Source organism: Molossus molossus, unplaced genomic scaffold, assembly GCF_014108415.1.
Source record: "Molossus molossus isolate mMolMol1 unplaced genomic scaffold, mMolMol1.p scaffold_m16_p_1, whole genome shotgun sequence".
NCBI classification, from domain to species: domain Eukaryota; kingdom Metazoa; phylum Chordata; class Mammalia; order Chiroptera; family Molossidae; genus Molossus; species Molossus molossus.
In genome coordinates, this window is record NW_023425344.1 from 116,063,169 (window position 1) to 116,090,513 (window position 27,345).

The following is a 27,345-nucleotide window of genomic DNA, read 5'->3' on the forward strand; positions in this document are numbered from 1 at the left end:
CAAAGGCACGCATTAAGTTACTCCAGTAAAAACACAACTTGGCCCGCCAAGTTACAATGCATGCCTTGAATCGCATGAGGGCTCCCAGCTCAGACCAGAGCTGAAAGATCTTTTGATCAACTTAAATGTGGCCACCGACCAAATTAATTTTTCTGAAAGAAATCTTTAAACAATTTTTTTCAGCCTAACCCCTCTTCAACCCCACTCAGATGGCTCATGTTTTATCAGGGTCTCACTGGTTTGAATGTGGCCAGTCCAAGGCAAAGGGTTATGTTGTTTGCCTAACTGTAAAATTAACATATGCGGAATATAAGATTTGAACTGACACTGAAAAATTCAGTAATATACTCATCTAATTTTTAAAAACCTACTGATGGAACAATTTGCATTTTATTTCAATTATACCAGCACAGGAAGGCCTAGAAAGGCCTGCAGTTGCAACAGGATATTCAGCACCAGCAGATGAAGTGGACAGCAGGCTGGCATGAACCGTTAGCACACAAGCCCCTGTCGCATCTGTATAATCTGGAGTAAGGCCGCCTGCACATCTTCATCCATGTGACCCTTGAGACAATGAAGAGATGGGAGAAATGTTTTATGTCATCTTCATTTACACAAGAATTCTAACTACAGACAAGGCTTTACAATAAGGCCTAGTGCCAAATCCTCACTACCTTGGTTATATTCTAAACGTTAGAATCTAAAGGATTTATTGGAAAACGAAGAATTGGAAATAAATTCTACATTAGAAATTATACATTGGAAATAAAAAAACAATTTAAAAGTAGTGCACACCAGTTGCTCTTAACATCTATTACTAGAAAACAGATGGACATACTTCTCTCTTCTAACAGCTCGGATGATAAAGGACAGAATGAATTATAAATGAACAAAGTAAACTACAAAGAAATTTTTTTTTTTTTTTTTTTTCAGGTAGAGTGGGAGGGAGAGAGAGGAACAGAGAGAGAGAGAAACATCAATATGAAAGGGACACATCGAGTGGTTGCCACCCGCACAACCGACCAGGGCTGGGGACAAACTGCAACCGAGGTACGTGCCCTTAGCGGAACCGAACCCGGGTCTCTCAGGACTGTAGGCCGACGCTCTAACCGCTGAGCCAAACCGGCCAGGGCCAAAGAAATTTTTATTCTTGCTGCTGTTGAAAGTTTTTTTTAAATTAGAAAAGTAATTAATGAAAAATCCCCACACTTATATATTTTACATAAATCAAATCTCATATACAATTTTGCAATTTGCCTTTTCACCTGGTGTCATAGAAATCTATCCCAAGTTATTTCCCTAATTATTTAAAAATATTATATCATATCCCATGGTGTGGATGTTTCATAATTTCTTATTTATTCACTTTTTCCTTTATTGATTTTAGAGACAGAGGAACGAAGAGAGAGAGATAGAAACATAGATGAGAGAGAACATCAATTGGCGGCCTCCTGCATGCCCCCACTGGGGATCAGGCCCACAACCTGGGCATGTGCCCTGAGCGGGAATTGAACTAGCGACCTCTTAGTGCATGAGTCGATGCTCAACCACTGAGCTGCACCAGCCGGGCTGTTTCATAATTTCTTTACCCATTCCCCCAGGAATGGGCATTTTAAGGTGTTTCCCATCTTAAGAGCAGATTCCTAGAAAACAGATTGATGGGTCAAAAAGCAAGCTCAGTTTTGTTATTGTTAATCCTCACCAAGAATATTTTTTTCCCATTGAGTTTAGAGAGAGTGAAAGGGAAGGAGGGAAGGAGAGGGATAGAGAAACATCAATGTGAGAAAGACACATCAATGTGAGAAAGACACATTAATTGGTTGCCTTCCACATGACCCCAACCGGGGCTGGGGATCAAACCTGCAACCCAGGTACATGCCCTTGACCGGAATCAAATCCACAACTGTTCGGTCCACGGGCTGTCGCTCTAACTGCTGAGCCAAATCAGCCAGGGCATGCTCAATTTTTAATTTTGCTAAGTAGTACAATGTTTTCTTCTATAGAGGTTATAATAATTTACATTCCCACCAACAGGGAATAAATGCCCATTTACCACAATGCCCTAACCGACTCTGTAGCCCACCATCTTATTTAATATTTGTCAACCCCATAAGTGAAAAATGGTATCTCGTTTATTTGCATTTCCCCCTTTACTGGTAAGGTTGAGATGTTTATTTTATTTTTATTTTCTGTAAATCCTCACCCAAGGATATTTGTTCCATTGATTTTTAGAGAGAGTGGAAGGGAGGGAGGAATGAGAGAGAGAGAGAGAAAGAGAAAGAGAAACACTGATATGACAGAGACACATGGACTGGTTGCCTCCTGCATGTTGGGGCTGGGGATTGAACCTGCGACCCTTTGGTGCATGGGCTGATGATTTAACCATTAAGCTACCCCGGCTTGAACATTAGCCATTTATAACTAGAAAGAAACACTTCAAACTTAAAAAGATGGCAAAAAGGTTGATCAAGTCGATATGGTTATGGTGGGCTTATTACAGCTCCCCCATCTTTTTCTTTGCTGGACACTTGAATCGGTTTCAGCATAATGCTTCCTATTAATACAGAAATTTTTCTTTCCAAAATCTGTTTCTATAACAGCAGGATGTTTAAATTTCAAACATTATCCATAGTTGACTAAACTGAATTTCTTAGTTAAGTTTGTGATGCCAGAGGCAAGACTATTTCAGATGCAACTGCTTTTGTTAGGTTTCATTAGGAGTCAGCAGAAAATAACTTCAGAAGCATACATACAAAGTTGAAAAACCTTTTAGTTTGCAGTGTCTTTCAGGAAAGCACGCTCTCCCTCCTTTGGCCAGTATCAGAGCTGAGTGAGTTCCTCACCCTCTCTAAGGCAGATCTATACTTTTCTTTTCTTTTTATTTTATGAATTTTTATTTATTTTTTTGTTACAGATATTTTACCTTTTTACCCCATTGGCACCCCCACCACACCCCACCTCCGCCCCGTCCCCGGCTTAGTTGTCCATGTCCATTGGTCATGCATACATGCATATAAGTTCTGTGGTTTATCTCTTCCCACCCCCCCCCACCCCCCCATCCCCTCTTCTGAGGGATGTCAGTCTGTGCCCTACTTCCATGTTTCTGGGTCTACTGTATTCCTCAGACTGTTATGTTCATTGTTCATACATTTTATCTTTTTCTTTAAAAAGACCCTTCATCATTTCATATAATAACGGTTTGGTAGTGATGAACTCCTTTAACTTTTTCTTGTCTGGGAAAGTTTTTATATGTCCATCGATTCTAAATGACAGCTTTGCAGGATAGAGTAATTTTGGTTGTAGGTTCTTGGTTTTCATCACTCTGAATATTTCTTGCCACTCCCTTCTGGTCTGCAAAGTTTCTTTTGAGAAATCAGCTGACAGCCTAATGGGAACTCCCTTGTAGGTAACTAGCTGCCTTTCTCTTGCTGCTTTTAAGATTCTCTCTTTGTCTTGAACCTTCTGCATTTTGATGATGATGTGTCTTGGTGTGGGCCTCTTGGGGTTCATCTTGTTTGGGACTCTCTGTGCTTCCTGGACTTGTATGTCTGTTTCCTTCACCAAGTTAGGAAAGTTTTCTGCCATTATTGTTTCAAACAGGTTTTCGATTTCTTGTTCTCTCTCTTCTCTTCCGGCACCCCCAAGATGCGAATGTTGGCACGCTTGAAGTTGTCCCAGAGGCTCCTTACACTATCCTCATTTTTTTGGATTCTTTTTTTGCTCTTCTGATTGGGCGTTTTTTGCTTCCTTATATTCCAGATCGATGGTTTGCTCCTTGGATTTACGTACACTCTATTATTGAAGCTATGTAAATTATTCTTTATTTCAGTTAAAGCCTCCTTCGTTTCTAACTGTGCAGCGATCATTTCTGACTGGTCCTTTTTTATGCTCTTGAGGCCCTCACTGAGTTCATTGAGCATCCTTATAAGTATTTTGAACTCAGCATCTGTTAGGTTGCTTATCTCCTTTTCGCTTAGTTCTTTTCTTGGGGTTTTGTTCTGTTCTTTCATTTGGGACCTGTTTCTTTGTCTCCTCATTTTGGCTGCCTTCCTGTGTTTGTTTCTGTGTATTACTTAATGAGAGGTATGGGGCTAGCTGATATCAGATGCTGCTTGTTTGAAAGAATTTAGGAAAACCTGAAGCAGGATCCAAGACAGGCCAATCCTATGGTTAAGCAAGTGGCAACAGCTTGGGTGGGCCTGAAAGTTGGGTGGGGCGGGGCCTCAGGGAGTCAACAGGGCGGGGCTACCAGTGTGAGCCAGGTTGCTGGAGTCCCAGATATGGCGGCTGTCTGCCGCCCCAGGGAAGGGCTCACCAAAGGAACAAAGGCCTCTGACAGCACATTTGTCCCGGAGAAAGCCGCCTCTCCAGCCCTCGCTCCAGTGCCAAACAGCTCAGTTCTTCCCTGTATGTCTCTGGCGCCCCTCGAGCTGCCTCCCCTCCGAGCTTAGAGGGAGTGAGTCCGATAAGTCCGTGCGTGGGCCCTTTAGGGAGCTGCCTGGGGCTCCAGCCAGGTCAGCTTCCCTGAGCCTCAGTTCCCGCTGGTTTTTCCAGCCAGAAGTTATGGGGATTTTCTTCCTGGCACTGGAACCCTGAGCGGGGCACCTGGTGTGGGACGGGGACCCCTCAGTCCTCAGGAAGGACCTTCCCAGCCGCGGGAGCCTCCTGATTTTTATCCGCCACACTTGGGTGTGGGACCAGCCCATCGCGCCACCGCGCCGCCGCCCCTCCTACCAGTCTGGATGTAGCTGCTTTTTTTCTTTTTTTTAATTCCGTAGTTGTAGGACTTCCATTCAGCTTGATTTCAGGTGATTTTGGATGATGGTTGTTCTGTAGTTTTGTTGTAACTTGGATGTGGTTGTGGGAGAACGCGATACTGCGTTTCCCTACGCCGCCATCTTGACCGGAAGTAGATCTATACTTTTCTACTCTTTCCCTCCTAAACTTCCCACATGGTCCCTCAAGAGTCTTCTCCAATAACTGCAATATACTTTCCAGTCCCAGCTTATCTTCTACCTACTCAAAAGAAAGTAGCTCAAGATATTTTCTATCATACCATTCACTTTTTCCCATTAGTTTCCCGTTCATCTCTTATAGAACAGGCTAGCTTTTTCATTTTAAGAATTTGATGTTATAGTTTCTTCTCTTCCTTTTTATTATTTTACCTACTCTTTTAAAAAAAAAGACCTTTCTGTGAAGTATTCTCACAACAACTGTTTTTTTCTTCTTTTTTTTTTTATCCTCACCCGAGGATATTTTTCCATTTTTTGTACAGATAGAGTGAGAGGGAGAGAGAGGGAGAGAGAGAGAGAAACATCGACATGAAAGGGACACATCGAGTGGCTGCCACCCGCACGACCAACCAGGGCTGGGGACAAACTGCAACCGAAGTACGTGCCCTTAGCGGGAACCGAACCCGGGTCTCTCCGGACCGCAGGCTGACGCTCTAACCGCTGAGCCAAACCGGCCAGGGCCTGTTTTTTTCTTTTAATTTTGTGGCCTGAGGCACTTCAAATTATAAATGATCCTTTTATATCTCACTTGCTATTCTAACATTGTCTCTTTTAGGATATCTTCCTGAAAAATCTATTCTGAGAATTTTGGAGAAACTGACCATAGGGTTTCTACAGAGCATTAAGTACAGTATCCTTCATATGTTAAACATTTTCTTAGTATGATTTATTTTTTATTTTTTAAATAGCTTTCTTATTACACATCCAATGAAGGAAATTCTTAATCTTATACTTCACTGTTTAAGGCTCAATAAATATTGATAATCTCCTAACAGAATCCATGTTTTTCCTTAAATTATTACAATTCTGTGAACTACTTGTCATTTTAAAAAATATGTTTTTATTGATTTTTTTTAGAGAGAGAGGGAATGCCCTGGCCAGTCTGGCTCAGCAGTTAGAGTGTCAGCCCACGGACCAATGAGTTGCGGGTTCGATTCTGGTCAAGGACATGTACCTCGGTTGCGATTTGTTCCCGGCCCTGGTTGGGGTCATACAAGAGGCAGCCATTCAATATGTCCCTTTCACGTTGATGTTTCTCTCTCTCTCTCTCTCTCTCTCTCTCTCTCTCTCTCATCCTCCCACTCTATCTGAACAAAAATGGGGGAAAAAAATGTCCTTGGGTGAGGATAAAAAAAAACGGGAGAGGAAGGGAGAGAAAAACATCAATGTGAAAGAAAAACATCAATTGGCTGCCTCCCGCATGCCCCCCACTGGGGATCGAGACCGAAACCTGGGCATGTGCCTTGACTGGGAATCGAACCGGAAGCTCTTAGTCCATGGGTCGATGCACAATCCACTGAGCCATACTGGCGGGGCCATGTTTGTACTTTTATAGTAATCTCTACATTTCAAAGAACTACTTCTGAGCTACGAGAAACAAGGATGCCTTTTCCACTCCCCTATTCTGGTGACAGTCACATGTGGCTGTCAAGGCAACCTCTCCAGGAGCAGCACCATCAATGTGTGCTGCCATCACATGTTGCCAAACTGTCTATAAAATGAGTGACAAACAGATGGAGATAATACTAAATTTAAGATGTTGTATTGCCACATCACTTTGTAAATTTCTCTGGGAGATATGCAAACCATGATTAAAAGAAAGACGGTTGTTTTTAAATATGCGTATGGGTTACAACTACTTGAAACATGACTTCTACATATATTTACTTGAACATGAAAAAGTATTTTCTCTAAAATATTATCCTTTGCAAAGGAGTGACCTAAGACAGGCAGGCGCCAGTTGACCCGTCCCGCAGGTAGAGCAACGAGGACTCTAGAGGGGGAGTGAGGATGAGAAGGGACAAGAGACACGAGAAATGGAGACAAGACAGGCCTCTGATCAAGTCTCTGTTTATTCTGGGGAGATCCACAGTATATATAGGGCAAGAAGCAGAAAAACAAGAACATTTGTTGCCAAGCGATAACTTTGTGGTAACCACCCCGAAGCAATTCCAGGTAAATATCACGTAAATATCCCAGGTAGAACAAAAGATAAACAGAGCATAACTGGCTGAGTAAATGGTTACTTAAAGGAATGCAGAAACATTGCATACAGAGGTATCCTGCCTTGGGGCAGGAGATGGCAGAGCAGATTTTAGCAAAATGGATGCCATGCAAAGAGTCTCCCACAAAGGAGAAACAGTTCTTTACCTGTGCAGCACTAAGAAGGTGTGTCCGATAAATTGCAATTACTTCTTGGTGCTGTCTGTCAGCATCCTAGAAATGTGAAAAGATGGACAGATTAGAAATATCAGCATTTATGTTTTCAAACACATGGAGGCTGGTGACACTGCTGTCATAGGACTTGAGGCTACAAAACAGCGGTATTATTAAAGTGCTCCTAATGCTTTTCTAACAAACAACCTTGGACCCATCACATGCACAATTCCACAGCATGACTACAGTGTGATCTTTTCTCCTGAATGTGTGGGGATATTCATAGTGAAAGCAATTCTACTTATCCTAGGTCATGGGAAATAAGTGCCTTAGTTCACATCTAATGCCACAGAATCATCTGGACACTTACCAGCTTATACTTTACATCACTGCAAAAGCTCCTCATCTTGTCTCCATCTCTAGACTTACTCTCTATCATGCTTTGTAGATAGAGGCAGCTCTTTCCTCATATCACTTTTGGCTTAAAAACCGAACATAAGAGAACCCAAACTCATCAGCTTGGTTCTCAACAGCCTCCACCATCTGGCTGCAAATACAGCTCCCGGTACTGGCCAGGCTGATGGGCCTTTTACTGTCCCAGGGCAGGCCGCTTGCTCCCACCTCCAAGCCCTGCTTCACACTACTGCCTCTGCCTGAAGATTCTGTTTCCTTTAACCTATCAAAATGCCATCTATCTTACAAGTTCAGGCCAGTTAGTCCCTTCCTCTTTGAAACAAGCTCCTAACATACTAATCTTTCCTTCCTGGGACTTATTATCCCAAGAACTGTATGCTCCTTTGTTCCTGACGGAGCTTGACATAGTGGTATGACCATAATAAATAAAAAAAATATTTATGATTACTGAAGGGACTACAGTATCCCTTTGATAAGATCCAAATCAGCAATTTTGACAAATTGCTATAGGCCAACAGTGTTCTAAAATGGATACTTTTTAAAAATAACTTTCTTCTCCTCAAAAGCAATTAATAACAAATACCTATAGAACAAGAAAATATTAGCAACAATTTACATTTGATTGGGCTTTGTTTTACTTAGCATTTCCATATATATTACATTAGCTCATTCAATTAAAAAGCAAACAAAGGAACAAGTAATCAGTTTTATTATCTTATTTTATGGATGAGGAAGCCAAGTGAAGGGTAATGTTTCCATGTCACTCGCCCTTCAGTGGCAGGGCTTAGAACTGAGCTTCCATCTTCAGCTTCTAAATCCAGATGTTTCCTTTAATATATACAGGAGATATACATCCATATAGGTATTTATAAGGATATAGGTACCTATATGGATATATATTTCCAGATGTTTCCTTTCGAGATGTTTCCTTTCACTATACAATGATGTAAGGTCTAAAACCACAGGAATGTCTGTCTTTACTCATAAAGATGAAAGATTATTAAACAACTCCCTTTGGTTTCATGGACCAACACTTCAGAGAGTGTGCTGCAGTTGGAAAGATATCAGATTTGAAGTCAGCGAATCTCAAGATTAAATCCGAGCTGTATGACTCCAGGCAAAAAGTATTTTCATCTTTGTTTCCTTAACATGGAATGTTAAATGGGAGAATAAAACCTGTAAGATTGTGATGAAGATAAAATTTAAAGTATGTAAAATGTATAGTATAGTGCCTGGCAGATTGCAGGCACTAAATAAAGTATATTATACCACTAATGTAAGTAACTTTTAGCAAAAATGATTGCATTCTTGGATCTGAACACAGACACAAATCAATCTGATTTCTAAATAAGCTTTTATAAACAAAGCAGCTAATGTGACCCTGCACTCCGCTGCACAGAGCCCTCAGGCCTGGGGGTACTCACAGCCAGCTGCTGCTGCAGGGACCTCACTTGCTGCTGCAGAGTGTCAACCAGCTGGCTCTGTCTCTTGCTGGGACTCCCGCTTGTGTAAGTGAGCTGGGAAAGGCCATTCAGTGCCTGTTTTAGTCTTTCTACATCATTAAGCAGCTCAGTTATCTAATAAAAGAAGAAAAAAGTTGTGGGAGAAAGATGTTATTACTTGCACATTTACAATGAACATTTTTACATTTAATTTCTTGAATTACATTCCTCTAAGAAATTACTTACCAAATTAAGAATGAATATGGGGTGAGAAGATAAACACAGTACCTGCCTCCTCCCACATCAAAATTACAGCTAACCTATAACACAACCATCCTTCAGAACTGCCTGAAATAGAGCTGAATGGAAGTCCTACAACTATGAAATTAATGAAGCCACATCGAGACTGGTAGGAAGGGCGGAGGTGCGGATGGGCTGGTCCCACACCCACTTGTGGCAGATAAAAATCATGAGGGTACCTCAGGTGGGAAGGGCCTCCCTGAGGACTGAGGGGTCCCTGCCCACACCAGGCTCCCAGCTCAGGGTTCCAGTGCCAGGAAGAGAAAGTCCCCATAACTTCTGGCTGCAAAAACCAGCGGTAACTGAGGCTGATGGAGACTGAGGTAGCTGGAGCACCAGGCAGCTTCTCTTCAAGGGCCCGTGCACGGAATTACTCGGACTTGCACCCTCCAGGCTCCAGCATTGGGGGAGGCAACTTGAAAGGCACCACAGACACACAGGGAAGAACCGAGTTGTTTGGCATTGGGATGAGCTGGAGGGCAGCTTTCTCCCAAACAGACGTGTTGGTGGAGGCAGTTGCTCCTTTGGTGAGCCCTTTCCCCACAGGGCAGGCTGACAGCCGCCATATCTGAAACTCCAGCAACCTGGCTCCCACTGTTTGCCCCGCCCTGGTGATTCCCTGAGGCCCTGCCCCACTCAACTTTCAGGCCCACCCAAGCTGTTGCCAGTGGCTTCACCACAGGAATGGCCTGTCTTGGCTCCTGTTTCAGATTTTCCTAAATTTTCTCAAAAAAGAAGCATCTGGCGTTAGTGAGCCCCATACCCCTCACCAAATGGCCCCAGGCCCGGCACTAGGAGCAGCCAGCCTTGGTTTACAAGTTGGCTTTGCCTGGGCATCTCTCAGCCCAGCACAAGAAGCAGCCATCTGCAGATAGCTTTGTAGCTTATACCTGGTGGCCCCGAGTAGAGCACAGGTAGTGGCTGACCTTGCCCCAGAGTCAGCACACCCAGTGGACAGCTTCAGACCACACTGAAGCACCACCACCCAACCACCTCCACAAGTGAAGTCTATTTAGAACAGTGACTCGGGGTATCAGAGCCCTGCCGAAGTAAGTCTTTCTCTGTGTGGTGGGCCCCTGCCCCACTGATCATCCAAGTCAGTCAGAGGTCAGTGCGTACAGCCAGTCCTTGCAGCGGATCAGCCTGAGTAAATCCCTCCCATTGATGTGCCAATAGCAATCAAGACTCAATTACAACCAAAGGGTGTACAGTCCACATAAAGGTTGCACCTTGAGGGTACAGCTGAGGTGATCTAGGAGGCTGTGCCATGGGACCCTACAAGACACCTACTACAATAGGCCACCCTTGGAAGCCTAGGAGACATAGCAACTCTACCTAACACACAGAAAGAAACACGGAAACAGACAAAATGAGGAGACAAAGAAACATGTCCCAAATGAAAGAACAAAACAAAACTCCAGGAAAAGAAGTAAACAAAATGGAGACAATGCAGAGTTCAAAACACTGGTTATAAGACTGCTCAAGGAACTTAGTGAGGGCCTCAAGAGTATAAAAGAGGACCAGTCAGAAATGAAGGTGGCACTAACTGAAATAAAGAATAATTTACAGAAAATCAATAGTACAGTAGGTGAAGCCAAGAAGAAAACCATCTATTTGGAATATAAGGAAGCAAAAAATACCCAATCAGAGCAGCAAAAGGAAAAAAAAAATCCAAAAAAATGAGGATAGAGTAAGGAGCCTCTGGGACAACTTCAAGTGTATCAACATTCGCATCATGGGGGTGCCAGAAAGAGAAGAGAGAGGGCAAGAAACTGAAAATCTATTTGAAAAAATAATGACAGAAAACTTCCCTAACTTGGAGAAGAAAGAGAATTACAAGTCTAGGAAGCACAGAGTCCCAAACAAGATGAACCCAAAGAGGTCCACACCAAGACACATGATCATCAAACTGCAAAAGGTTAAAGACAAAGAATCTTAAAAGCAGCAAGAGAAAAGCAGTTAGTTAACTACAAGGGAGCTCCCATAAGACTGTCAGCTGATTTCTCAATAGAAACTTTGCAAGCCAGGAGGGAGTGACAAGAAATATTCAAAGTGATGAAAAGTAAGGACCTACAACCAATATTTCTCTATCCTGTAAAGCTATCATTTAGAATCAATGGCCATATAAAGAGTTTCCCAGACAAGAAAAAGCTAAAGGAGTTCATCACCATCAAACTAGTATTATATGAAACGTTGAAGGGTCTTCTTGAAGAAAAAGAAGATTAAAAATATGAACAATAAAATGGCAATAAATACATATCTATCAAGAATTGAGTCTACAAATAAAATGAACAAGCAGAACAAAAACAGACTCATAGATACAGATAACTTTTTGTTGGCTGCCCAATGGGAGGGGGATTGGGATAATGGGTGAAAAGGGTGAAGGAATTGAAAAGTTCAAATTGGCAGAATGACAAACCTCAAATGGAAAGGGGGAGGGGAAGAGATAAACCAAAGAATTTCTTTACATATATGCATAACCAGTGGACACAGACAATAGTGTGGGGAAGGCAGGAGAGGGGTGGGAACGTGGAGGAGGGGGTCAATGGGGCGAAAGGAGGGACATCTGTAAAACATTTAACAATAAAGATTAGTTTAAAAAATAAAGTAAGAATAAATATGGGTATCTCCTAAGATTTATGTGTGACCCCAGGTTTCTTATTTTTAGAGAGTACATAAGTACCTATGAAGTTATATTTCTTTAGACTATCTTCCAGGTCACCGGAAGAAGAGAAGATTCTCTACAACAAAGTTGGGAAAGTAAACAAGCATGCTTCATGTACATGTAGCATTAACTTATGTGCCTTGTTCCTTTCAAGAATATATGATTTTTGACTACTTTGTCTTAAATAGGTGAAAAAGATAGGAAGGCTATTCATAACAGTGACAAGAACACAATCTTTAAGTCTTTAAATTACACAAATGTGATGTTTATTAGCTGTGTGAGCTTGTCTGCTTTTCTTTCTTTTTCTAAGCCTTAATTTCACTATCAGTGAAAGGAGGGAAAAAAAAATCTCTCATAAAGAAAATCAAATGCTATCATAAAAGCATGCCTGGTACATAGTACATGCTCAGTTAATGGCAACAAGTATAAGTAGATATAAATAACTTGCTATTCTAATAGTATAGTATTCATTTTATAACCACATTCCATTAACCACTCAAATTCTGGTTCATCTGAGCAGAAGTGTCAGATTAGTATTTGCATCTCTCTGCTGAGGATGGCTGGGGCTCTGTCTACTTTTACTCATTGCTGTGTCCCCAGCACTAAGCATAGTACATGGTGTGCAGAAGGCATTTAAAAATTATTTGTCAGACTGGTAAAACTACACTCAGTCTCTCTGATTTCTCATCTTCACAGTAAACACTTTATACAACTCCCAGTTCTGAAAATATTGTTGAGCATCTATCCTGTAAATGATACCATGAGAATGAATGATAAGAAAAAAAGATAAGTTACAAATTTTCTCTTAAAAACTGGTTGGAAAGATCAACTACGTAATTCTAACACTGTAATCTATCTATCTATCTATCTATCTATCTATCTATCTATCTATCTATCTATCATTAAGAGGATGGCACAGCCAAAACAAAACATGCATTTTGAAAGAACAGTTTATTGTGACTAGACTGGACAGTGAAGGTTTCTGGAAGGAGGATAAGTGTTGGCATGGACATTGAGAAATGAACAGAATTTGACTGAGAACAATGGAGGGCAGCACATTCTGCGTAAGGGGACTAATCTGTAGAAAGGTATGGGGACAGAATGTACAGTGAACGAAAGAGCTGGTGTGGGTGAGTGCCAACATTAAGTTTGGGGTGCTCCCAGCATCCTTGGTTTCTTGTAGGCCAGAAACATAGCTTTTTCTCTCCCCTACCTCACTATTCTTCAGGGACCCTAAAACCCACTTGATTTACTATGAGGTACACAAACCCTGTCTTTCCTCAATTCTTCGCTGTACCAGGTGAGGGAACAATGCAGCAAAGTGTTTTTTATTTTTGTGTGATTATACATTTTTTTTTTTCAATTCTAAATTTTTCACACACCAGTAGTCAAACAGAAAGCAGGCATTTAATAGTCACTGTGGTAATGCTTTTGTAAATCTGTCTGTAGGATGCTCAAATAGTGCCCTGTTCTGTTCTGGGGTTTCCAATGCAAAGCCATGCAGACCTACCTTATTATCTTTTGCTTCGATTTGCTTAGCAGATTCCTGTATTCTTCTCTGTAACTCTGTGATTGTTGATAAGGACTTATCGCATCGCTCCTGCTGATCCTTGATTTCTTGCTCGATGCTGAAATGTAGTAATTCTTTCTCGTCTTTTGCAGATAGTTCCTTCTTTTTGGCATGCAAAACCTCCTCACATACTTCTTCATACTTTCTATTCAGATTGGCCAATTTTTCATTTAAGTTGGAAATCTGTGACTCCAAATCACTTTTTGTTGCTTTGTATTTAGACAAATCAACTACCTCTCTGGTCTCTAATTTTTGTAATGCTTGTTTACTATTCTGAACCTCCCACTGGAGTTTGGAGACTTCTTCAGTTTTGTTTTGGTTTTCTTCTTCCTTGGCCCTCAAGCTAGCTTTTATGATTCCAACTTCTTTCTGAAATGCTTCCTTCATCTGCAAATGCTCTGCCAGGGGCACAGAAGAGTTCTTGTGGTTCTCCAGCAGCTGCTGCAGCTTGGTCACTGCCTGCTGCTCCTTCTCATAACACCTTTGCTTGTTTTTCAGTTCTTCCCTTAGAGCCTCAATTGTGCCATTAAGAGATTTTTTCAGGGCCTCTATCTGTTCCGATGGAACATACTGCTTTTGCAAAAGTGTCTGTGCTGTAAGGATGTCAGAAGTCTGTTTGGCATTTTCTTCTACTAGCTTCTCCTTCTCATTCTTTACCTCTGTGTATTTCTGTAACAGGTCTTTTAACTGTCTGTTCAGATCTTCTGTTTTTCTGCTTAATGCTCTTTCCATTTCATGAGAATTCTCAATGAGAGCATTCTTGTCCTTTAAATCTTTTTGAAGAGTGAAAATCTCCTTCTTTAACTTGTCATTCTCTTGTTTGTACTTCTTGGTCTCTTCGTCCCTGACATAATACTTTTGTGTCTGCTCTGATAACTGTTCTTTTAGTTCTTTCTCTGTTGCTTTAAATTTTCTCTCACACTCTTCAAAGCTGGCAATTGGAGCATATTTAAGTTTAATGCACTCTTGTATTGTGTCGAGTTCTTTTTTCTGGGCTTTGATTTCAGCATGCAGTGTCGCAATCTCCTCTTGGCCTTTCTCGTAGTTGGCCAGTATTTCTGCACTGCTATCCTGCACCTTCCTCATGCTCCTACTGACAGCACTCACCTTTTCCTCGTGCTCCCTCAGGCTCACGTACTCGGCTTTGATTTGGTTCTGAGTGTTTTCCAGGTTTCTCCTTAATATTTCATTTTCATCTTTTATTTTTATCAGTTCTTTATTTACCTGTTCAAATTTTTTCTTCACATCTAATAATTCTCTGTTAGTTTTATCTAATGTGCTACTCAGTGCAGTTTTAACCTCTTCGTGGGTTTTAACTGGCACATACTGATTACTCACAGTCTTTTTCAAGTTCGTGTTTTCAGACATGAGTGAATATATTTTCTCTTGGTCTTCACTACATTTCTTATTAAGTTCAGAGAGCTGTTTTTTCAGTTCAACAATATTGGATTTCAGAGCCATTATCTCTTTTTCATGTTTCTCAGGAGGTATGAACACAGTTTCCAGGTGGCTAACATTTTTACTTAAACTTTCATTTTCTATCAGCAATTTCTCCATTTCCAACTTCTTTTCTGTGTATTTTTGTGTTACATCTAAAAGCTTTTTATTCAAATCATCGATAATTACATCATATGACTTTTTCATTTCTTCACTTACTTTTAAAGGAACATAATGATTTTTCATTTCAATTGTTAAGCTGTGTACTTGCTGGCTGAGGAGCTTATTATCCAGAGAAGCGTTTTCAACTTCCTTTTGTAAGGTCTGGTTTTTAGATGTTAACTCAATGACCTTCTTCCCAAGTTCTCCTGACTTTTGTTCTAATCTTCTCTTGAGCTGTTCATGTTCCTCTGGTTTGACATGCTGAGAAAGCTTAGCCTTAATATTCTCAAGCTCTTTCTTTAACTGTCTAATTTCACTAAGTGATTTTTCATATTCCCTTTCCATATCAATTAATTTTTTTGCCTTCTCATTTAATTCATTCGATAATAAGCTCTTCATGTTTTCAAATTTTTCTGCTGGAATGGAAAGAGCCAACTTGGCTAACAAGTCTTTTAACTGGCCTTCCATCTCTGTGACCTTTCTCCCCCTCTTCTCTCGTTCCATTTCACACATACTGAATTCCTTCTGCAGTCGCTTATTTTCTTCCATCAGCTTGCCTTCATCCCGCTTAAACTCTTCTACTAACACCTCATTTTGTTTAATTTGGTTTCTTAATTTCCCCACTTCTGCTGAAGCGCCTTCATATTTTGCTTTCATGTCTTTCAGCTGATCCTTCAGTTCCTCAGTTAGTCTGTGATTCCCTGTAGCTGTTTCACTTGTAAGATGCTCTTTAAGGGCAAGAAAATGTGTTTGCATTTGTTTAACTTTCCCTTCGGACTCATACATCCTCTTCTGAACATCTTTTAATGCATCTTCTAATTGCTTTATCTGTTCATCTGAATCCTCCTTGACCCTTTCACATTCTAACGCTAACGCTTTGCACTCAGCCACCTTGTGAGCCAGTTCATTTTGGAGCTTGAGTCGGTCTTGTTTTGCTGAATCACAGAAAGTTCTCATTGCTTCTAACTCTTTCTTTAAAATTTCATTTTCAGAATATGAAGTTTGATTGGGCAAGGACAGCTCCAGCGGTCTTAACATAGATCTGCTTTGCATATGAGCTGGCACACCTGTGGGACTACACTGAAAAGGAAAAAAAAAAGATCAATCACAAAAGCCTAAAGAAGACACCTATTTGCCAAACTTATAAGGTATCCACATCATCAGTAGTCAAAGAGTTTTCAGACTAGTATTTTGGAATTAAGAAATTTGTGAATTAAGAAAAACAGTTCTGGGAATGATTTCCTTAAAACATACTTAAGTGAACAGACTTTCAAAATGTCATTGCTTAAGTGTACTTCTGGGAGAACAACAACAACAAAAAATAGTTGTGGCCTCTGGAAACTATTTTCTCTCTCCCCATTCACAATATCTACCCCTCACATGAAAGTCAACTTAATCAAAACACATTTATTACTTCTATGTTTTATGGCACATATTGTCCTTAGAACTTCAAATTCTGAAGCCACCAGAACCCTTGGAAAAAAGTGATATATTATTTAATTTCTAATAAAATATCTGACTTCTGAGTACCCTCATTGTTAACTGCACTGTAATGTTCTTAAGTTATAAAAATACCACCAAAATAAACCTAGCTTGTATGAGAGTAGTCAAGAGAATGATGTTAATCAACTACACACACACACAAAGTTTACTTCTCTGAAACAAACAAAAAAATTAGAACTTTGCATATAATCTTACTATAAAATTTGATTGATACCTTGTTCCCTCAATTAAATGATGACAAAAAGAAGTGTAATTAAACTCAGTGAAATAGTTCATAAATATCAGAACATATAATCATGAAAGATTAAATTTAACTGTTTATATTTTTTCTCATACAGCCTATTACAACAAGGGCTCTTTACAAGTACTAAGTAATTAATGAAAGCCACGTGTATGAGTACATTCCACTATCTAGTGTTGTCAGTTCAATCTACATTGCATTCCCCTGGGTCAAAAAGAAAATTAACAACATGTAACAATTTCCCAGACTCAGTCTATTTCTAATTATCTTTCAACTTACTGAAACTAACTGAGACTACTTATAATTTACCAACAAGTTACGTACACAGCTTCATAATTCACATATTTGTTTTACTACGATCAAATGTTATCTAATCTTCTTCAATATTATTCAGTTGATTGATATTTGTTCTCTCAACTTAGAGTCTTAAAAGTTTCCAGTTTAACGTGATCTTAGACATCATGTACACGAATTCATTCTGCCTACAGATGAAGGCATGTAAAACGGCCTTTAAAGCTCAAATACTATCAGTCCTGCAGTCCATAATAGGTACTAGGAACGTAAACCTTGTGTCTACTGGAAACTGAAAGCGAGGAACAGATAAACAAGTGAAAAAATCAGACAATATTCCCTCTTGGAAGCTTTACTTGTTTTGAGGTGAATTTCTAAAACATAGCATACTTGAAAGCAAGGAAAAATATATTTCAAAGCCAAAACAAATGACTTTTTAATTATTCATACCTGTCTTTACCTTTTAATGGGAAAATATGAAGAGCTGACTATCTGCTGTAATACAGACTTAGATAAAGACCATGAAATTGTAATTCAGTCCTCTTATTTAAGTCACTGTCATCAAAAACACGCTAGGGGGCACCAGAAACAGCAATGTCTGCTTATATTAAAATAATACAAAACCAACTTTTATAAAATAATGAAAACCATATTCAATGTATACATTCTTAATATACAAATTGTTCTTTTTCTTAAAGGCCGAAGTACTTTTATTATTATTTTTATTAAAAAAGTAGTGTTACCTGTGAGTCTGTCATGTACATTTGACCTTGTTTAAGAAGCATATCTTCTTTTCCTAAATAAATCCAAACAAATGATATCAACTTCCAAAGTAGGCTAAGTGTTAATTTAGTGTAATTATGTCTCCTTTATTTTTCAAACAAAAGGAGTTAAAGTATAAAATTATCCCTGTTCTAAAATATCTGTATTTTTCCTTTTTTCTTTGTACAGAAGGGAAGTATCCATATTCTTCTGAATAGATAATAAGTTCACTTTTAGAAATATATAACACTGTTAGACTAAATATATAAGCTGCATGATTATTTTAAAATATGTATCTTATAATCAGTCAAAATGAAAATTTTCTTGCAATTTACAGGATAAATATTAATATTCAATGAGAAGCAAATAAAATATTCTAGAGACACTTTAAAAATGGAAAACAATAAACAAAAGCAAAGATTAATTATGTATAGTCTTAAAATAAGTAGCTGTTATGGAACTTCTAACTAATTTAAAAATTATTACCTGCAATGAAACTATATCCAAAGATTTCTCCAAATCAGAAAACTATGTTTATTTCCATAAAAGAAGTCCCAAATATCACAAGATGAATGTCTACTAATAAACAAGGTAAGTTTGGTAATTCATACTATATACAATTTTTAAAACAGGGACTAAGGAAAGTCAGAGCCTCAGTGATGACCAAATTTTATGTCAGAGGCTACAGTAGTTCCAAGGTGTGGAGGTATATACAGCACACAAGTAGTTGGATGAAGTTGAGCAGCAGGAGTAGCATATACAGTTATACAAAATAAATAGGCATAAACATTCTTCTTTGTTAAACTGGGTGGACTGTAATGATAATGTACATTTTTATACTTACTGTTACTGAAATGACTTCCTGATCCTACATGATCACTCTGAAATCAGAAGTATAAATTAAAACATTTTAGGTCATTTTGTTAGATTTTGTATCTACTTTAGCTCTAAACCATCCAGTCATCAGAACTATATTTTCATTTTAAAAAAATATTTTTTAAATTGATATTTTAGAGAGAGCAAAAGGGAGAGAGAGATAGAAACATTGATGTGATACAGAAACATTGATCGGCTGCCTCCTGTATGCTCCCAACTGGGGATCAAGCCCGCAACCTGGTCATGTGCCCTGACTGGGACAAACAAGGACCTCTCAGTCCAGGGACAACACTCAATCCACTGAGTCACACCAGCCAGGCAGAACCACATTTTCAACATGCCTTATTTCTTCTGAGTATTATTCTACTGGAACCCACAAAGACACAGCACTAGCAACAATTAGAAAGATAGGCTGGGAATAAACTACTTCACTAAGCATTTTAATAAAAGCGGCCAAGTGTTTAAGGAAAAACTTTATTGCTCAAAAGAAAAATAAAAGTGAGCTCCAAGTGAACTGAAGTAACTTTCAATGCTTATTCTTTGTTGCTTCTTTTCCTCCAAAGGAAGAAAACGTCACATTCACACAATATTACTTTACCACTATTGGAACAGGAACCTTACTTCATTGACTGTGAAATATTAACATTAACCAGTTCTTTCAGAATTTATAGAATACCCGTTAAATCTGAAGGCAAAAGAAGACAGAGAACAGGAAATGAAATTGAGGCAAAGACCTACACTCAGTAATAAACCCATCAATGCATCAGGAAAAGGAAAATAGAGAAACTTTAGATACTCTGAATCAAAATATATTTGGATTGTTCCTTTTTCCAAGGGAGCCAAATACAAAGAATCTAACATATACATTTTAAATATTATAGCTTCAAGAGTGAAGATATGCAGATGTAGTTCATGTTGGTATATTTGTGTTCATTAGTGCTAACAGCCATGTGTCACACTATGATATAGGTGACCACAATAAAAGTGGTCCATGTTTGTTTTTTTTTAATCTTCACTCATGGATGCATTTACTGATTTTTTAGAGACAGAGAGAGAGAAAAACTTCAAAGTGAGAGAGAAACATCAATCAGCTGCCTCCCATAAGCACCCCGACCAGGGATCAAACATGCAACCTAGGTATGTACCCTGACCAGGAATCAAACCCACAACCTTTTGGTGTACAAGATGATACTCCATCCAACTGAGCTACCTGGTCAGGTCTGGTCCATTGTTCTATAACTAAATTAATGCCACCTCCACTAATTCTTACTCTCCCAAAGGTATGGAAATATGTCTGTAAACTTAGTCAAGCTATTTGTTCTATGAAATATTTAATACTAGAGTTTACAATGGAGATTCATCCACGTATGGGTAGGGAATGGCCTAGGAACATAAGGGTTTCAAAAAACTTAGTTTGGGTTTATTACTTTTCCTTGATGATGTAAATGAAAATGAATGCTTTCATTATAACAAAATTAGTCTCATTCTAAGAAATCCACATTTTCTCATATTTTTCTATAAACATAAAGGGAAATGCCTACCTACTAAATATTACACATAACACTGCAATTCTATTGGCGTCTATAAAGATTTTCAAGCACGTGAGATAATACAGTAGAGGATATTCAATGTTAGTAAATGATGAATTCTTAGTTTTTAATGGCAGCTTTCATAAATATCGAATCACATATAAAGTGGGCCCTGTAATTTTCTTTTTGAAATTAAAAAATCATTTCCAGCATAAAAATTCATCATAATAAATATGTTCTAACTGGACAAAATGTCCCCATTATTTTGAATGAAAAAAGTTATTACAAAAGAGGATGCACAATATTCCCAACTGTTAAACACAAGGTATGCACAAAGAAAAGGTCTGAAAGGGCATCAGTCGGCTGCTAAGAGTGCTGTATTACAGGAATGCTTATTTTCTGCTTTTAGTTTAACTACATTTTCTAATTCTTCTAAAATAAATATGCATTGTTTTTATAAAAGTATTTTTTTCTGTAAATATAATCTCACTGAAAGTTACAGACTTGACTCTAATTTTGTCTAAAGCTACAGAAAAAGATTTTATTCTTAACACATGAGAGTCTACCATTAGAAGAAAAGTAATACATAGATAGTGCCCAGTTATGGGCACTATTTGATGAACACTTCAGAGGGCCCATACACATGTCTGTACTTTCTCATCCAAGCTATTTTGAGCATGAAACTAGTCTAGTTAAGAACATAAAGGAGCCAGACTACCTGGATTCAAGTTCTGGCTCTTCCACTTACTATTTGTAAAACCTCTCATGGGAAGTTCACTCTGTGCCTCAGTATCCTCACTTATGAAGTGGCAGTAATATAAAACCTACCATATAAATTTGATGTGTTTACCAAATGCACATAAAGTGCACAGAGTAATTTCTGGCACATGATTGGTACCGTGAAATGTTAGCTATTACTAGGTTCACTATTAACATTAAAATATCTTCAAATATGACAAAGATAGAAGTTATCATATGAGATCATTCTTTATCTTATAAAACTGTTTTTGAATCATCTTCAAAATTTAGTCATGTAAACAAAATTACAATATTTGTTTCATTTTTAAAAATGTATCAAGGCATAACTCACTTGCAATAAAGTACACAAATATTAAGTGTACAGTGCAATGGACTTTATGTGCATACTTTGTGTTATCCCAACTCAGATAAGATATACATTTCCAGTACCCGAAAGCTTCTTCCTGCCCCATCCTAGTCAGTGACCCCTCACCAAAGGATGGCCTCTTCTGACCTCCAACACCAGAGATTTATTTTGTCTGATTCTGAACTTCATAAAAGTGGAATCATGCAGTATGTACTCTTTGTGTCTGATTTTTTTATTTTTATTTTTATTTTTATCCTCACCCGAGGACATTTTTTGTTCAGATAGAGTGGGAGGGAGAGAGAGGAAGAGAGAGAGAGAGAAACATCGACGTGAAGGGACACATCGAGTGGCTGCCACCCGCACGACCAACCAGGGCCGGGGACAATCTGCAACCGAGGTACGTGCCCTTAGCGGGAACCGAACCCAGGTCTCTCAGGACCGCAGGCCGACGCTCTAACCGCTGAGCCAAACCGGCCAGGGCTGATTTTTTTTTTTTTTTAAAGTAATTTTTCTTTATTGATTTTAAAGAGAGAGGAAGGGAGAGAGAGAGAGAGATAGAAACATCAATGAGAAAGACTATCGATTGGCCGCCTCCTGCATACTCCCCACTGGGGATAGGGCCCACAACCTGGGCATGTGCCTTGACCAGGAATCGAACCAGTGACCTCTTGGTGCATGGGTCGATGCTCCAACCACTGAGCCACACCAGCTGGGCTGTGTCTGATTTCTTTCATGCAACATTATGTCTATGAGATTCATCCATGTCTTTACATTCTTTTACATAGCTATACATCTATTTTATTTTATTTACAAAGAAAAAAATTACTGATTAGCCATGGAGGAACCCAAGAAGGGAGTAGGTGGAAGTTGCACTTACCTCTCCCCATGATCATATCAAAATTACAATTAAATTATACAACAATCAACCTGAGTAACCATCTGAAGACTAGCTGAACAGAAGACCTATAACTAAGTATATGTAGAAGAAGCCACATCAAGATTAGTAGGTGGGGTTGACATGAAACAGGCTGGTCCCATACCCACATGTGGTGGTTGGGAATTGGGAGGGATATCTCAGCTGCAAAGGTCTCCCCTGCTATGCAAGGGGCCTGAGCCCCATGCTGGGCTCCCCATCCTGGTGCACCAGTGTTGGGAAGAGGAGCCAAAAAATATGTCTGTGAAAACTGGTGGGGATTTTTTCCATCAGGGTGAGACAGAAAGCTGCTCTAAATCCAGGCATCCTCTTTTTTTTAAATCCTCACCCAAGGATATTTTTCCATTTATTTTCAGACAGAGTGGAAGGGAGGGGGAAAGAGAGAGAGAGGGAGAGAGAGAGAAACATCAACATGAGAGGGACACATCGACTGGTTGCCTCCCGCACAACCCCAACCAGGCCAGGGATGAACTACCACCAAGGTACATGCCCTTGACTAGAATCGAACCCACGACTCACTGGTCTGTGGGCTGACACTCTAACCACTGAGGCAAACCAGCCAGGGCATCCAGGCATCCTCTTAAAGGGCCAACACACAAACTCTCACTCACAGGCACTCACCCTGGGCTCTGGCAGTCATATTGGGAGAGACTGAGGTGTGTGGTTTCAGGGTGAGGGACAGAGGGACAGCTGCCAATGTCTCTGTGTTAAGTCCTCCTCCCGCCTAGCCCAAGGCCCACCTTTCCTGGGTCGGGCTCTCCCCCCAGTACAGCATTAGACTGGTGAGCTACACTAGCTCCGCACTGACAACTCCCTGAGGCCCTGCCCTATCCAACTTGTGTACCACTTAGGCTCTGTCTGCTGCAACCAGCCTGGGCCTGCACTGCAGTCTGTCTTAAAAAATTCTCAAGAAATTCTGATCAAGCTCTGGGGTTGCTGAGACACACAAGGTTAAACTGAGTTGTGTTACTCTAGAGCAAGGGCCATCTTCCTGCATAGCTGTTAGTCACCACCTTTCCTCTATTGAGCCCTCTTTCCACAAAGCGGAATCTTAATCTGCATTAGTCTGGTGAACTCTACCACCAATCTGTAGAATCCCTGAAACCCCACCGCAAAGGTTCATAGGCCCCAGGCAGGTGAGACTGGCCTCGGTATATACACTGAGACTTTCACTGAGTGGCCTCAGATCCAGTAAAGTGCCGAGTCTGAATCTGTTTCAATCTGGTGAACACCACATAACACTACCCCTGGTGACTCACTGAGAACTGCTTCACCCAACTCATGTAACACCCCAGGATCTATCAGTGGCTGAGCCTTGCAGGCAGCCTACAGGAGGCAGAAGGTCTCAGGGTACCTTGGGCCTTCTGTTGACCTTCCCCAGGCCCGGTACTGGTGCAGCCAGCTTGGATCACAGCTTGGCACCTTTCACATGCACCCAGGACCAGCACAAGCAGCTATCAATCATGGACCACTTTGTAGCTCTTTTTTTGCATCCTCACCCGAGGACATTTTTTTCATTTTTTGTTCAGATAGAGTGGGAGGGAGAGAGAGGGAGAGAGAGAGAGAGAGAGAGAGAGAGAGAGAAACATCGATGTGAAAGGGACACATCGAGTGGCTGCCACCCACACAACCCAACCAGGGCCGGGGACAAACTGCAACTGAGATACGTGCCCTTAGCGGGAACCGAACCTGGGTCTCTCTGGACCGCAAGCCGACGCTCTAACCGCTGACCCACACCAGCCAGGGCACTTTGTAGCTCTTAATAGGTAGCCCATGGCTTGGTCACAGGCAGCACCTGACATTAACCTGCACCAGAGTTCTTCCCCAAAGGCCCCAGAACCAACATACTATGTGATGGTGAATTCTGTTCTGTGTGGTCAGTCCCTGCCTAGCAGCCTGTACACTATGGTTGTGGCCAATCCTCTTAGCCAGCAGCCTAAGGATCAACCCCACCCTCAGATGTGCCCACAGCAAACAATGTTCAATTAAACAGAAGGAAACACATGACCCACACATGTGTTCAGGTGATCAGGTGTCCTGTAGGCCCCACAGGACACCTACTCTGTAAGACCACCCTGCAAAATTGGAACATGCAGCAGATCTACCTAATACATAGAAACAAACACAGAGAGGCGGCAAAAATGGGGAGACAAATAAACATGTCCCAAATGGAAAAAGAGAAAAAAAATCTCTATAAAAAGAACTAAATAAAATGAAGGCAAGAATCAATCAGATACAGAGTTCAGAACAATGGTTATAAGGATGCTCAAGGAACTTAGAAAAAAACTTCAACAAAGAGATAGATATCAAGCATTAAAAAAGACATAGAAACCATAAGAAGGAACCAATCAGAATGGAGAATACGATAACCAAAATCAAGAATATACTAGAAGGAATCCACAGCAGAACAGATATAGCAGAGGGTCGGATCAACAATTTGAAAGACAAGGGTGCAGAAAAAAAAAAAAAAAAAGAATTTTAAAAATGAGAAACATAAGGGTAGATTAAGGGACCTCTAGGACAACATTGAGCATAACAACATCCACATCATAGGGGTACCAGGGGTACCAGAAGGAGAAGAAGTAGAGCAAGGGATTGAGAGCCTATTTGAAGAAATAATGACCATATATCCTTTCTGATGGGTGTTTCAGGCTTCTTAGGGTATATTCCTAGATGTGAGATCACTGGGTCAAATGGCAGTTCAATTTTTAGTTTTTTAAGGAAACACCATACTGTTTTCCATAGTGGCTGCACCAGTCTGCATTCCCACTAGCAGAATATATGCAATGCCATGTTCATAGCAGCACTATTTATAATAGCTAAGGTCTGGAAACAGCCCAAATGTCCATCAGTAGATGAATGGATAAAAAAGCTGTGGTACATATACACAATGGAGTACTATGCAGCTGTAAGAAAGATCTCTTATCCTTTGAGATGACATGGAGGGACCTGGAAAGTATTATCCTAAGTGAAACAAGCCAAACAAAGAAAGACAAGTATCATATGATCTCACTTATTTGTGGGATATAATGAACACAACAGTCTGAGTAATGGGGTAGTCCCAGAGACGTGGAAGTGGGGTACAGACTGACAATCCCCAGAAGAGGGGGTGGTGGGGGAGAGATAAACCACAGAACTTATATGCATGTATACATGAACAATGGACATGGACAACAAAGCTGGGGACAGGGTGGGAAGAATCAGTGGGGGGAAAAGGAGAAACATCTGTAACAAAAATAAATTAATTAATTTAAAAATAAAAAGAAATAATGACCAAAAACTTCCCTAACCAGGTGAAGAAAAAAGATACACAAGTCCACGAAGCGCTGAGATAAACTCAAAAGAGGCCCACACCAAGACACATCATAATTAAAATGGCAAAGGTTAAAGACAGACAATCTTAAAAGTAGCAAGAGAAAGACATGGGAGTTCCTATTAGACTATCAGCTGATTTCTCAACAAAAACTCTTTTTTTTTTTTATCCTCACCCGAGGACATTTTTCCATTTTTTGTTCAGATAGAGCGGGAGGGAGAGAGAGGAAGAGAGAGAGAGAGAATCATCGATGTGAAGGGACACATCGAGTGGCTGCCACCTGCACGACCAACCAGGGCTGGGGACAAACTGCAACCAAGGTACGTGCCCTTAGCGGAAACCAAACCCGGGTCTCTCAGTACCGCAGGCCGACGCTCCAACTGCTGCGCCAAACCGGCAGGGCTCAACAAAAACTCTTTAGGCCAGAAGGGGCTGACATGAAATATTCAAAGTGATTTTTTGAATAACAAGGACCTATAATTAAGACTACTCTACCCAGCAAGGCTATCATTTAAAACTGAATGCGAGATAAAGTACTTCCCAGACAACATAAGCTAAAGGAGTTCATAGTCATTAAACAAGTATTACTATAAATGTTAATGGGACTTCTTTAAAAATAAGGAAAAAAAAGAAACATAAATATGAATAAAATGTCAACAACTACATACCTATCCATGATCACTTGAAATGTAAATGGATAAATCCTCAAATCAAATAACATAAGACAGCCAAATAATAAGAAAACAAGACTCATTAAGATGCTGTCTACAAGAAATCCACTTCAAATCGAAAGACACAAACAGACTGAATGTAAATGAATGGAAAAAAATATTTCATGCAAATAGAAACAAACAAGCAAAAAACCTGTAGTAGCAATACTGATATCAGAAAAAAATAGACTTTAAAACAAAGGCTATAATAAGAAACAAAGAATGACATTACATATGATAAAGGAATCAATCCAGCAAGAGGATAAATCCTTGTAAACATTTAGGAGCACCTACACATATAAAACAAATATTAATGGACATAAAAGGAAAGATTGACAGTAATGCAGCCACAGTAAGGGACTTTAACACTCCACTGACATCTATGAATAGATCTTCCAGACAAAAAATCAATAAGGAAACAGCTGTCTTAAATGACACATTAGATCAGATGGATTTAATTGATATGTTCAGAGCATTCACCCCAAAGCATCAGAATATACATTCTTTTCAAGTGTACATGGAAAATTTTCTAGGCTATACCAGAAATCAGGCCATAAAACAAGTCTCATTATTATTTTTTTTAATTTTATTTTTTAGAGAGAGGAAGGTATAGAGAGAAACATCAATGTGCGGTCAAAACATTGACTGGCTGCCTCCTGCACACCTCCTACAGGGGATTGGGCCTACAACCCAAGCAAGTCTCAATATATTTAAGAAGACTGAAATAATATCAAGCATCTTCCACAACCACAATGGTATGAAACTAGAAATCAATTAAAAGAAAAAAACTGAAAAACACACAAACACATGGAGATTAAATAACATGTTACCGAACCCTGAATAAGTTAATGAGATCAAGGAAGATATCAAAAGAAATCTTGAGACAAATGAAATGAAATATACTAACACCCCATATCTAGGG

General features: G+C 39.8%; 1 protein-coding gene across 3 annotated transcripts in view; it reads right to left on the reverse strand.

The window, feature by feature from the left end:
• Nucleotides 1–376: 376 nt before the first annotated feature.
• Nucleotides 377–27,345, reverse strand: part of UACA (uveal autoantigen with coiled-coil domains and ankyrin repeats) — a 119,937-nt gene continuing 92,968 nt past the window's right edge. For 2 of the 3 annotated variants that reach the window (XM_036274197.1, XM_036274208.1), the window contains 6 exons: nucleotides 18,801–18,837; nucleotides 17,938–17,990; nucleotides 13,501–16,239; nucleotides 9,008–9,160; nucleotides 7,164–7,229; nucleotides 427–564 (listed from right to left, as the gene is read on the reverse strand). In XM_036274197.1, coding sequence (XP_036130090.1) covers nucleotides 493–564; nucleotides 7,164–7,229; nucleotides 9,008–9,160; nucleotides 13,501–16,239; nucleotides 17,938–17,990; nucleotides 18,801–18,837 — 3,120 coding nt within the window. In that variant the 3' untranslated portion in view covers nucleotides 427–492. Of the gene's footprint in view, nucleotides 565–7,163; nucleotides 7,230–9,007; nucleotides 9,161–13,500; nucleotides 16,240–17,937; nucleotides 17,991–18,800; nucleotides 18,838–27,345 lie in introns of all 3 variants that reach the window. The other variant, XM_036274187.1, reaches the window with a different exon arrangement.